Below are 13,002 nucleotides of genomic sequence, written 5' to 3'. Positions count from 1 at the left end.
GCGGTCGAAGCTCCGTCGACCGCTCGCCCCCTCGCCTATAAATAGGCCCCCGTTTCTGTCGTCGAAACGCACATCGAGAACGATCGAAGGCTGCAAAGCTTCGAGCTTCCTGCTGAGAGACTTCAGAAGGGGAGCCGAGGTCGAGCAAGCCCAGATCCGAAGGCTCGCGGCCGGAGAGGGAGGTAGAGAGGAGAGATCAGAGGGAGAGAAAGGCCGGCCGAAGCTCGAGGTCCCCCGAGAGACTTCGGGGAGCTCGAAGGGCGAGCTCCAGGGAGAGAGAGAGAGCCCCGGTCAGATCTGACCTAACCCAGGCCTCGCCGTCATCGTCGTTGTTCGCCGCGGCCTCCACCGTCGCAAACCGCCCTCCTGCCGTCGCCGTCCCTGTTCGAGAGAAGGTAAAAAAGGCGTCGTCGTTCATCGTAGCCGTTTTCCGTTGACCTAGCCATCATCGCCGTCACCATTGTCGCCTTCGTCGTCACCGCCCGTAGTCGCTGTCGCCGCCAAACACCTCGGTTCCCCCTTCGGCGCCGCGGATTCGCAAACCCTAGGGTTTGCGATTTTCGAGTCGTGGAATCGGATCCGGGTCTCGGAACCGGGTAGGGTTTCGCGAGATTCCGGGGCGGCGGGAAGCCGGGTCGCGAGGTCGGGTCGAACCCGGGTAGGGTTTTGCGGGAGTTGGGTCTCGGAGCCGGGTTGTCGGGCCGGGCCGGGCAGGGCGTCCTTAAACGCCCGCCACGGCGTCATTTTAATAAAATAAAAAAAGAAGAACCCGTTCGCGTTTGGGTCACCGGCCGGGTCGGACCCAACTGCGGACCACCGGCCTCGGTTTTATTTTGTTATTTTAATATAAAATAATATTCTAATAAATAAATAAATAAATATTTTATTATCAAAAAAATCAAAAAGTGTTTTATTTTCGAAAAATATTAAAAAATGTTTTAATTTCCGAGAAAATAAAAAAATATTTAAAAAAATGTCGAAAAATGTTTTATTTTCTAAAAAATCGAGAAAAATCAAAAATAATTTATTTTCCAAAAATATTTTGAAAAATATTTAAAAAATATTTTATTTTCCGAAAAAATCAAAAAAATCAAAAATATTCCATATTTTCCAAAAAATGCCAAAAAATCCAAAAAAAATGCCAAAAATTCATGAAAAAGCCAAAAATTCAGAAAAAGCCAAAAAGACTTGTATTTTTCCAAAAAATACCAAAAATCCAAAAAAATCCCTTTTATGTCCAAAAAAATGAGAAAAAGACTCAAAAATGCTTTTCCTCCCAAAATGCATGGAAAATCCTCGAACATCCAAAAAGTCTTAGGGTTTAAACAAGATTAGGTACCGAAAGGGCATTAGTGATTAACTAGTGTAATCAAGTCCCGATCCTAATTTCTCGGTTTGCGCGGGGAGTGAGTATTTCTCCCGATGCTTCGCTTGGGTTTCTAATCAACCCACCCCAAATTGATTAGTGGCGACTCCATTTTAAAAATTGATTTACAGGTTAAAAACTTGAATCATTAAGTCGTGACATGGTGGACTTGGGAGAGTCCGGGCTTAATAAATTCAGCCGAGCCATTAGCCTCCTTAGGCGTTCGTACCCGATTGCGGGCGTCGAAAAAAAGAGGTCGCGACATATATTTCGAGCAAGTCATGCATTTCAAAGAGTACCTTTTACATTTTAGAAACGCAAGAAAAAGCTCGCTAATTGTCGTAATCCTTAAGCAGACATTTTCATATTCCAATCTTGCGTCATGGGGCAAGTAGGATGCGGCAAGGGCTTTACCCCAGAAGAGAGATGAGCATAACCCTAGATTGAAGGATTCAGGTGCCTTGCTTCGTTAGGTCTCTTCTTCCCCTTCATGCTTCCTCTCCCGTGTATAAAAGAACCCCACCCAGATCGACGTTAATCTACCAGCACTTGTCCTATTTGATACCGAGATTTCTATCCGCAGTCGTCAGAAACCAGCATGAACGATCCCAAGTACTCATATCCCTATCCTTCCCAAGGTATGTTTTTCGACCTAATCCTTGTTTCATTTCTCTGTGGTAAATCCTTTTTGTATTCAACTGGAACTGGTGATGGCTGCTCTTGTCCTCACCTGCATGTCCTTACCAACTTTTTTTCCCCAAAGATCTCTGTTTCATATGGTAAGAACCCTTTTCTTGCTATGAGATCTTTGGACAATATTTGAGCTGCATTCATCAAATCCGGAACATGTTTGATCAGGGATCGATTGCTGCGTCCAGAATTTGTTTTTGGATGTTACGTGTTTGATGAGCTCTGTCCATAAGCCAAGACTTGCTAATCACCGTTGTCTGTGTTTTGTTACAGCCCCTTATCAAGGGCATCCAGTGACGGCGCCGCCGCAGTATGCGCCGCCTCAGTACTATGCGCCTCCGCCTCCGCCTCCGCCCTCATCTGCACAGAAAGAACGCAACTTCATCGATGGATGGTTCGTTTCCTGAACATTCTTAATTTAACTTCGTTCAATCTCACTTTCTATGATCCAAATTTAAGGTACACGTTCATCATTGGGCAGCCTTGCAGCTCTGTGTTGTTGCTGCCTCTTGGACGAGTGCTGTTGCGATCCGTCCGTCATATGCGTGTGCTAGGATCGCGCCGGTGGCCGACCAGCGACCGCGAGAGCAGGCATCATTTTAAACACCCGTTTCGATCTCTACTATTGTTCTATACTCTTGTGTGTTGCTAATAATGTGGTCTAGACCTTCAACTGCGCCTTGTCGATCGGCTTCTTGTGTACACTTCTTGTCATGAAATTTAGGCCTGCAATTGTTTACGGAATAGAGCGAAGGAGAATATCTAATAACCGATCGACACTGATCGATGGAGAACAGAATCGTACAGCACGATAGCTGATTTTTAATTATTGTGCAAGCATTGGAATTCATTCTTTATCCGCTCAAATCGATTCTTGAACAGCATTTTTCTAAATCTCTATCGCCAGCTTGATTGTTCTCCTAAGGCCAGTGCATTTGGCCCTCCGTCACTCATCCACCGAGAGATGCTATGAAACTTATAGAAGTCACGTAAGCTAAACAATGAGAAAAATATCGAAAAAATCATAAACATATTATATTGATATCAATTTAGTCCTAAATTTATTGACTTAATACTAATTCAGTCATTCTAACTAATTTTAACCAGATATTACTCATATGAACACACAGCGAACTTAGCCGATGTTTATAAGGACAATTTTTATCTTTTATTTTTTAATTATTCTTCTTCTTTTTCCTCTTTTTTTTTTTTTTTCCCTTACTCTTCTTTTTCCTGATAACCAACCATCGACCAAAACCAACCATCAACCATAGGGTGGCTGGGACCTAGGTTAGGCTCATCATCGCCCGTCATAAGCAAGGCCCGCATGGGCAAGGGGAGGACTCTCCTCACCAAATTCGGCAAATTTGCCCATGGCCGAAGACCGGTCACCGACAAAAAGGAAAGGAAAAAATAAATAAATAAATAAAACTACTTAAAAAACTTTCCCATTAATGCCAACTGTTCCTCACAAATCGATCAGTGTCACGCTAATAATATCCGACCAAATTATCCAAAAAGACTGAATTGATATTAAGTTAATAAATTTAAAACTAAATTGACACCAAACTTTATGACTTTCACATCGCTTTTCTCACTAAACATCTCACTCATCCCCCGTACCGAGTCAATAAATAACTGCCAGCTATGGACTACATCCGAGAAACAATTCCGCTTCATCAACACATTCACGTCCCCTTGGACCGTATAAACGCATCATGCAAAATCGCCGAAGTCGCCGGCAGGAGCTCTCGAGACCTACACGTCGGTAAGGGACATGTCCCACAGCTCAAATGTCGTGAGAACGAGAGTACTGACGTTTCTATTTTACCCGCGGAAGGAGTGATCTTCTGGGGTTTTAGGGTTTGATGCCGATAGACGTCGCCGGCCTCTAAAATTTTTTAGCAACACAGAAATCATTATCATTCCCACCTACACATTGAGAAGTGGTAACTATAACATTGAGAAGAAACCCCCAACCAAAGCACATCAAAACGTGGGCAACTCCATGATCTCAGCACTGAAATGTAGCCAACCTCACTGCCAACTAAAAAACCTAAAGATCCATGCTCCCATATTTACAAAGAACCGTGTGAAGTAGTATTAGACGTTATACTAAAACCAGAAGCGGAGAGATGCTGATCATCTCAGAGACGATGCTGGAGGCGGTGCACCTCGTGTATTACTTTTTCACCTCTTCATACTCGGCTTCCGGTGCCTGGTCGCCACCCTGAGAGCCGCCCGAGCCAGAATCACCACCCCCTGAACCGCCGGACATGTGCTGTCCAATCTTCGACACCGCCTTATTGGCAGCATCGATCTTCGCTTTAATCTCATCGGCATTGTCTTCACCCACTGCTTTCCTCAAGTCTGCAATTGCATCCTCTATCTCCCGCGCAACTTCGCTAGGTATCTTATCCCTGTACTCGCCCAAGCTCTTCTCTATGCTGTAGATAGTCGTGTCTGCTGTGTTTCTGATATCGATTAAAGCCTTTCTTTCTTTATCCTTCTGGGCATGCATTTCTGACTCTCTGACCATCTTCTCAATTTCATCTTCTGAGAGCCCTCCAGAGGAACGGATAGTGATCTGTTGCTCCTTACCAGTAGTTTTATCCTTTGCGGAGACAGTGACGATTCCATTAGCATCAATGTCGAAAGTCACTTCAATCTGGGGCATGCCTCGAGGAGCTGGTGGTATTCCCACAAGCTCAAATTCTCCAAGAAGCTTGTTGTCAGATGCCATCTCACGTTCTCCCTGAAGAACCTTGATACCCACCTGAGTCTGATTGTCAGCTGCTGTTGAGAACACCTATATGAACAAAAACAAAATTCTGAAATCAGATACGTGTCTCTACTGTTGAATATATGTCTGTTGGAAACAGAGACTTCAAAACGAAGCATCCAAATTGGGTAGCTTATTTTGCAGTTTAAACATGCAGAAATGTAGACAACTATCTGAATGTCTATGGTACTCAAACAGCTGTATCGAAAAGATTTTATCTGACCTTCAAAGGTTAAGCCACATGAATAAAGTCGATATACTATAAATGTCACTGTTTATCTTATACACATATAGCAAACATCATCGTCACATCTTCCATATTCTTTTTGGTTGGAGCAGCTTCCCTATTGATGTGAAGTTCCCCATAGCCATGTGCCAATTTCTAAGTTATCACAAAGACATGAGTGCAAGCATAAAGAGGAGACTCATAATGAGATTGTCGGATTCTCGGGGGGTTATTTCCTCCTGCTCTAGGAAAGGAAAGAGAATTTTGAATGAGATTTGCCTAAAGAAAGCAATTCCACCGCAGAATACTCACCTGACTTTTCTTGGTGGGAATAGTTGTATTCCTGTTGATCAAACGTGTGAAAATACCACCAAGTGTTTCGATACCAAGTGATAAAGGAGTCACATCAAGAAGGAGAAGCTCTTTGACATCCCCTCGTAAAATACCACCCTGAATTGCGGCTCCAAGAGCAACAGCTTCATCGGGATTCACCCCTTTGCTTGGGGTCTTTCCAAATATTTCTGCAACTACTTCTTGTATTTTGGGAACGCGAGTCATACCTCCAACAAGCAAAACTTCATCAATATCCTTAGTCGAAACGCCTGCGTCCTTCAAACAGCTTTTACATGGGTCCCTAGTCTTCTCAATCAAGTGATTTACCAGAGTCTCAAATTTCGATCTAGTTAGTGTAATATTCAAGTGTTTAGCCCCTGAAGCGTCAGCTGTGATAAAAGGCAAGTTGATTTCAGTCTGGCTTGTTGATGAGAGCTCAATCTTAGCTTTTTCAGCAGCTTCACGAAGCCTCTGCAGGGCAAGTCTATCCTTAGAGAGATCAATTCCCTCGGTTCTCCTGAACTCATTCACCAGGAAGTCCAGCAGAGCATTGTCAAAATCCTCTCCCCCCAAGAATGTGTCACCATTTGTTGCTTTCACCTACATAAGAAAGAACTCCAGATGAATTTTCCACACTGGGACCCAAAGCATAGAATAATACAGAGCGCATCAGACTGGATCATACCTCAAAAACACCATTAGATATCTCCAGAATCGATATATCAAATGTTCCACCCCCGAGATCAAAAACAGCAATTAGACCCTCCTTGTTGTTCATACCATATGAAAGAGCAGCTGCAGTGGGCTCATTGATGATTCTTTCTACATCAAGCCCTGCAATCCTCCCAGCATCTTTTGTTGCCTGTCTCTGAGCATCATTGAAATAGGCTGGAACAGTAATAACAGCTTTTGAAATTGATTTCCCCAAATAAGCCTCGGCAGTTTCTCTCATCTTCTGAAGGATGAAAGCACCAATTTGACTTGGGGAATATTGCTGCCCGTTTGCTTCGACCCATGCATCCCCATTAGGACCTCTTACTATCCTATAGGGGACCATCTTCATCTCTTTCTGGGTTTGGGGATCATCAAAACGTCTCCCAATCAAACGCTTGGTGCCAAAAATCGTGTTTGTTGGATTCGTCACTGCCTGCCGTTTTGCCGGTGTACCGACAAGCAATTCTCCTTTCGGATTGAATGCAACCACGGATGGAGTGGTTCGAGATCCCTCAGCATTTTCAATAACTTTGGGATTCTGCAAAAGATTACATAAGATTAGAAAAAAAACTCCAGAACTCGGAATTGACAAAGAGAAGCGAAACTCTCAAATGAATAACACAGTATAGCATCGCTCCGTCTCACCTTTCCCTCCATGACAGCAACACAGGAGTTGGTAGTACCCAAGTCGATACCTACCACATCATTCCCAGCAGGTTTTGAACTGTATCAAGGAAAACGCATACACCGTTATGCATTATGATTGATAACCAGCAGTTGAGACACAACAACTTACATAAAAAAAAAAAAAAAAAAAAATCTGTCTACCTAAAAGGCCTGCATAGACTGGCCCAGCTCTGACCCAGATAAGAACCTGGCCACGACGACTTTCCATTGCCAGTCAGCTGCAAAAAAAAAAAAATCAGACATCAAAGTTGGATTTCTTAGCAAAAGCTAAGAGAAGATCTATGTAAGGTCCAACATTGCGCACTGCTGCTAGAACCAAGTCCACAATTATCATATCCATCTTCCAGCTCCCTCAAAAGTTACCGAATTCCGCTTTTAGCATGTCAAGATCATTCACCACAAAGTAATGAAAGCAGAAATGTTCAATAAAGATAAACGAACCAGCAGCGAAGAAAGGAACAGAGTGTAATTAACAGATTCTACATGCCTATATTTATCCTTAACTAATCAAAACTTCACAAGCTACCACCACCAAGATTTGCAATGGCGAAGAAAAAAATGTACAAAAACAGACTAAGAACTTCAGATGTCGGAAAATCCATTCAGCTTCACCCGACCACAAACTGTGGAAACGATCTTTTTTCCGCATATCAACACCACATTTCAGTCGGAAACCAGCTAAAGCGGTCTCCTTCAAATCCATCACTTCTCTTCCATCGCGAATTTTCAACTCCCATTCCCGCCAAAAAAAAAAAAAAAAAAAAGCGAAGTAGGCTCAAACAGCTTTAGAAGCAATCACCTCGAATACCACCAGATACTCATCAACGAAAAAAAGAAGAAGAAAGAATTCCACTCTACCACCGAAATCACAACCGGTACATCATGAACACCGCCGGAAAACCGCAATTCCGCTCAGAATTCAAGCACTCATCACATCGGATTCGACGAAACCGGCAGAAGGAATCCGAGGAAAAAACAGAGCACGAGAAACGAGAGGCCAGCCGGAACACAACTCGAGAAAGACGCACGCACCGATTTGCAGGCGGCGGCGGCGGTGGCGGCGGCGGAGGCGGCGCCACGTCGTTGCGCCGCGCGGAGAAGCGCCACGGCGGCCATGACCTCGCCGGAGAGCTCGACCAGAACGAAAAGCGAACCGGAGACAACGCGAGGGCGCCGAGGCGGAGGCGGAGGCGGCGGAGGCGGCGGCGGCGGCGGCGGCGGCGGCGGCGGGAGGTGGTGGAGAGGCGGAGCGGGGTTTTGGGGTTTATGAAGGGGGAGGAAGAAGGAGGAAGAAGGAGAAGATCGTTCTAGTTCGTTCGGCGACTGAAAGTTCTCGATGATCGGGGACACCTGTCACGCTCTCCGCGCCCGTGAGACCGTTGTCGAAACGGCGGGCGTTTCGGGGCCCCGCTCCTTTCCCGGGGGCCTCTTTTTTACCCGCGCCTCGGGCCGGGCCTGATCTCGGGCCCGCGCTTCATAAATTCCCTTTCTTTTTAAGGCCTATTTAATAACTGGCTAATTCTTGATTAATTCTGTTCTATTGTTCATTAGAATAAAAAGAGAATAGAAAACCATTTGATAACGCTAGCTAATTATTCTACTTTCCAGAGTAGACTTGAAATAGAATTAAGAAATTAAAAAAAAAGTTAATTCTTTCTAGAAGCAAGTCATTTTTTTCTTTTCTTATTCCTTTTGCTCTAGCTAGTTGCTAGGCCTCATTGATGCTCGGTGACTAGCCAAAGACAAAAGCCAGCAATCACCTAGAGGAGAAAGAAGAAAAGACAGGAAAAAAAGAAAAGGGAAAAAGAAAAAAATCTTAGAAAAATATCAAAAAATTAAAAGAAATCTGAGTCACAAAAAAATTCAGGGTCATACAAAATACATTTGTGTTCTTTTTTTTGTTCTGAGAATAGAAATTTTGTACAGTTACCAAGTGCATTTGAATGCTCGAGCTCGTCAATAAACAGAATAAAAAATTTATTTTTGAGTAATTTTTAAAATTACTCCCCGAAATATAAGGATTACCAGATAAGCCCTTAAATTTTGAACACTCAATTTTGATTCCTATCTATTGCTAGCATTTTGAATTCCTCTTCTAATTTTTTGGTCAAATTTCAATTTTCTCTTCGAAACCGAGTTCTTCGAGCATTTTCTAAGTTTGCTTCTCAGGAGCCAACACACGCCATCGACCTGGAAAAACACAGGATCATGTGAGGTTAAGAGCTGTTTCTGAGGCCTGAACACCGTGCGAAGAGCTAGAGCTAGGATGTGAAGTCGAGTTTCGCATGCCCGATCACCTGTGGTCGGATTTGCGTGCTTAAAGGTGTGTTTGTTCGTTGCGAAAGTGAGAGGAAGATGATGATGCCCTTTTTGTTTCGCGGAAGGAGGAAATCATTTTTCCAGGGTGCACTAAAATGAAATGTGTGGCCCGGTTGGATTCCATGACATTGAATCCTCAACCACTTCATGGGTTTTCATTCCTTTGGAACGAGACTCCTTTTCAATTGTTTGGGTTGCAAAACCTCGAATTTAACACCTCGGGAGTTATTGTCATCATGATCATGTCGATGCCCCTTTTTACCGTGAAAGTTTATGCGACTCCATCTCATGGCATTGCAGCATCGTCTCAACTTCAACTTGAAAATCTTTTGAAGATGCTTTGCATATATATGGAGGAGAGTTTCTTTTTTTTTTTTTTTTTTCTTTTTGATGACCGAGGAATCCACCACTGCCCGCTAGTACCGAATGTCACACAATGGACGAGTGCCTATAACTCGGGGGAGACTAGCATAGGACTCCAACATCATGGCCCTCCACTTACAATGCATTTAGCAACACATGGATTTGAACTCTCGACCTCGACGATGAGGAAGAGACTCTAGTACCAACGTAGTTGCCCACGGTTGGGTTATGAAAGAGAGTTGCTTCTCAATGTTCTCATAAAGCACTAGGTTCTCTCCACGGACTTGATTTTTGCATTGCTTTACACTAGTCAATAATGATAGCTCGAGAGGTGCACCTGCACGCACGACTGGCCATGATGTTTGACATTGACAATGACGCAAAAAGGCATGTCATATTTGTTTGTCAAATAAATGACATCAGTTGTAGCTACTTCAACCCCTAAGTATTTGTATAAGTCTCTTGGTTGTGCATTAGCCCAAGAAACATTACGGTTGTCTTTGTTCACCATCCAAATCGATAAAAATTGAAAATTTTGAACTGCATGATTGAAAAATAATCGAAAAGTACTTGCCAATTGTTTTCTTACAATTTCAACATTTTGTACTTTGTAACATGATTTTTGTCATTTTCGAAATTTATTTTCTCACTCCCCTTACTTCAAGAACCAATGCTTGAAATGATTTATTTGTTCTAACCCTTACTTGAATCTTCTTTTTGTTCTGGAATCAATATTCTTGTACGATTTAAAAAACGTTGCGCTTTGAGGAATCGTCACATGATTATTATTGGGCATAACTTTTTTCTCATTTCCCACCACATCTTTTCCCAATCTTGACTTAACTAACTCCTTTTCGATCTTATACACTTGTCACTACAACAAATTACTAAACCACGTTTTTTCCTCAATTCCTTTTATACAAGTTTAAAACTCTAAAAGAAAATCTGTCTTCCTTAGCATATTATAAAACGCATAAGTCTCGTCCTAAGAATTAAACTTCATATATATGCAAGGTGACACAAGTTTCATGTTCTCTCGGTTGTGACTCTTTTGTCAATTGTTCATCTTTTCTTTATCACTAACATTATTTTACTCAATCAAGTTGTTTTCCTAATACAAACTCCATCCATCTAAATGAGATTAAAAAAATAAAAAATCAAGTATCGTATATCTAAATTACATACATTGATAGTTTCCAACTAAAATACAACGTCAAGAAATCCCTCCTTCTGTCTTGCTTGCAATCAAAAGAAGCAAGGGTAATGAACCTTTCTCCACAAATACTTGTTAATCCACCACAAAATCCTAAAATAATTCCGAGCGTACTAAATATTCTCTTACCGCTTAAAGAGCAATATATACTAAATCTTCTCTCTCTTTTCTTGAATTTTTTTACCAGAGAACGATATCCACTCCAGTTCACGTATATTTTTTTTGTATATATTTTCACTTAGATTTACTTCTTTAAATAAAATAGGAAACTAGATCTCTCATCCCACGGCTCTTTGTATAAAGATTTGATGGATATTTCTGAGGAAAAATCCCACCAAGTATAGTTTCCCTTTCAAAATAATAATATATACATACATATATATGTATGTTAGGTATATAGGTAATTCCTTGTGAAGTCGTCAAATTTGCAGCGGTGACTAACCATGGAAGTTCAGTGGCAGCAACAGCAACAGCACCGCGACGGCAGTGCCGAATCCAACCGAGAATTTGAAGCAGCGCGAAGAGTAGCATCTTGTTGCCTAAATCTCTGGGGTCTGGCCCTTTTCACCGCCGTCGTCGTGGTGGTTCTTCTTTATGACCCCTATTTCTTCGACGATGATCCGCCAGCGGTTCACGTGGCCTCCCTTTCCCTCTCCCTTTCCTCCGTGCCAGCACCGCCATCGCCGTCGCCGTCGGTGGTCAGTGGGAACTGGAGCGTCGCTCTCCCGGTGAAGAACAATAGGCGGTGGCACCGGTTGGGCTGGGACCACGCCCAGGTCATGCTCTTCTACGGCCGCGAGTTCGTGGCGGGGACGTTACTCGAGAAGTTCAGCGTGGCTCCCAAAGGGGAGGGGACCCTGGAGATGACGGACGGCAGGGTGGCCGCGTTCTCCCGCGACGTCGGGGAGTGGGCGGCTCAGGCCATGGCCAAGGACAGGGAAGACGGCGGAGTGATGGAGTTGACGGTGTCGGTCCTTCACCACGACGACGGGTCGCGGTACTGGTTGGGATGGGATAGGTTCGTCTGCCATGGCTTGAAGGTAGGGATTTCAAGCCAAAACCAGAGCCAAGTGGGTTCACTCTTGAGTAACTCGACGCACAAGTGCACCTAAGTTTCATGGCCTCTGGCCAGATTCTTATTTTATTTTTATTTTTTCCCTGATCGGAAATTTTAATGTTTTTTGAATTTGAACACGAATAATTATAGGATATACCGTCAACATATAATTCCTTGATGTAAGGAATAATTTATGCTAATTTTGTGATTACAAAGCTTATTGCGCATTTAGGGTCGAAACCTCCGCTGTTCCTTCCAAGAACGCCTTATCGGCGGCTAGAATGTTGCGGCACCAAGTTTCGCCACAAAACTTGCATCAGTAATTCCAAATCGTGCGTCGAATTACCTCTTTCCCTTTTATGGGCAAAGTTCTTGGTGTTAAGCTAAATGATATGCGCTGGTTTGAATAGGAAGTTCGTGTTTATGCTAAAAATATTTAAATATTTTAAAAATTATCCACGTCAATGTCGATGGTGTAACGTAAGCTGGCCAGCCGCTGTCCATTTCAACAATATCCTTTCAAAATTCGCAAGAAAGATTGAATCGGATTGACTGAATTGATCTTTTTGTCAAAATGTTTATAATTAAATTGACATATATTTGAGCCAAAATGGCACTAGTGCAATAAGTTTTGAACTTTTTTTTATACTTTCCTATTGCATAAGCAAGGGTTAAATTGTGATTTCAAGAGGATGTTAGAAATATATTACTTGATCCTATGTATCTCTCATATTGTATTATGTTATACTGATTGATTACAATTCCCATTGTAATATTATTCTACTATAAATAGTCATTCTATAAAATCTACAAATAAGCTGTTGTATAATTCATCAGTGATAGAAAAGAAAAATCCAAGACTTTATTCTTTGTTTTATTCTTATCAAATAACAATGCAAGTCTCACTCAAGTGGTATCGAAACACGCTGCTGCACAACTCAACAGGAACGCGTTGACAAAAAGAAAAACAAACGCAAGAGGAACGCTAAATGAAATTTTGATTGTTACATCCACACACGATGATTAGTTCAGTTTTCTATCTTCTTATTTTTATTCTCTTGATATAATAGCAACATCAAAGTAGTCGGTCAGAGGCTGTAAGTTGCCGGTGCGTGAATCCTGCGAAGGAGTCTCAGACGGGAAATTGGTAACTAGCAAAATCACTTGACAGGCTAAAGAGAATGGTATAATCAACCTTTTGTTATATCCAAAAAGCAACAGAAGACAATAACAGTTGATGATGCAGGACACG

At 42.6% G+C, this 13,002-nt stretch overlaps 2 protein-coding genes across 2 annotated transcripts; one reads left to right on the top strand and one right to left on the bottom strand.

The window, feature by feature from the left end:
- Positions 1-1,851: 1,851 nt before the first annotated feature.
- LOC104452954 (cysteine-rich and transmembrane domain-containing protein WIH2-like) lies at positions 1,852-2,923 on the top strand. The gene is made up of 3 exons (XM_010067450.3): positions 1,852-2,004; positions 2,330-2,450; positions 2,538-2,923. Exons 1-3 carry the CDS (start codon positions 1,965-1,967, stop codon positions 2,608-2,610), a joined length of 234 nt encoding a protein of 77 aa, XP_010065752.1. The 5' UTR covers positions 1,852-1,964; the 3' UTR covers positions 2,611-2,923.
- A 1,030-nt stretch (positions 2,924-3,953) lies between these two features.
- Positions 3,954-8,018, bottom strand: LOC104452953 (heat shock 70 kDa protein, mitochondrial). The gene is made up of 6 exons (XM_010067449.3): positions 7,831-8,018; positions 6,940-7,016; positions 6,757-6,835; positions 6,083-6,649; positions 5,377-5,997; positions 3,954-4,865 (listed from the first exon to the last, which is right to left on the bottom strand). The coding sequence occupies exons 1-6, from the start codon at positions 7,912-7,914 to the stop codon at positions 4,239-4,241; spliced, it is 2,055 nt and encodes a 684-aa protein (XP_010065751.2). The 5' UTR covers positions 7,915-8,018; the 3' UTR covers positions 3,954-4,238.
- Positions 8,019-13,002: the final 4,984 nt, after the last annotated feature.

The sequence above is a fragment of the Eucalyptus grandis genome, chromosome 7 (assembly GCF_016545825.1).
Source record: "Eucalyptus grandis isolate ANBG69807.140 chromosome 7, ASM1654582v1, whole genome shotgun sequence".
NCBI classification, from domain to species: Eukaryota; Viridiplantae; Streptophyta; class Magnoliopsida; order Myrtales; family Myrtaceae; genus Eucalyptus; species Eucalyptus grandis.
Note: the sequence above shows the minus strand (reverse complement) of the source record. Positions and strands in the feature narration are given on the sequence as shown.

Coding starts and splice junctions, on each gene's coding strand:
- LOC104452953 (XM_010067449.3), bottom strand. CDS start 7,914: ATGGCCGCCGTGGCGCTTCTCCGCGCGGCGCAACGACGTGGCGCCGCC. Junction 6,836..6,939: donor AGTCTATGCAGGCCTTTTAG/GTAGACAGATTT, acceptor TCCTTGATACAG/TTCAAAACCTGCTGGGAATG. Junction 6,650..6,756: donor TTGCTGTCATGGAGGGAAAG/GTGAGACGGAGC, acceptor AATCTTTTGCAG/AATCCCAAAGTTATTGAAAA.
- LOC104452954 (XM_010067450.3), top strand. CDS start 1,965: ATGAACGATCCCAAGTACTCATATCCCTATCCTTCCCAAG. Junction 2,005..2,329: donor ATATCCCTATCCTTCCCAAG/GTATGTTTTTCG, acceptor GTTTTGTTACAG/CCCCTTATCAAGGGCATCCA. Junction 2,451..2,537: donor CGCAACTTCATCGATGGATG/GTTCGTTTCCTG, acceptor ATCATTGGGCAG/CCTTGCAGCTCTGTGTTGTT.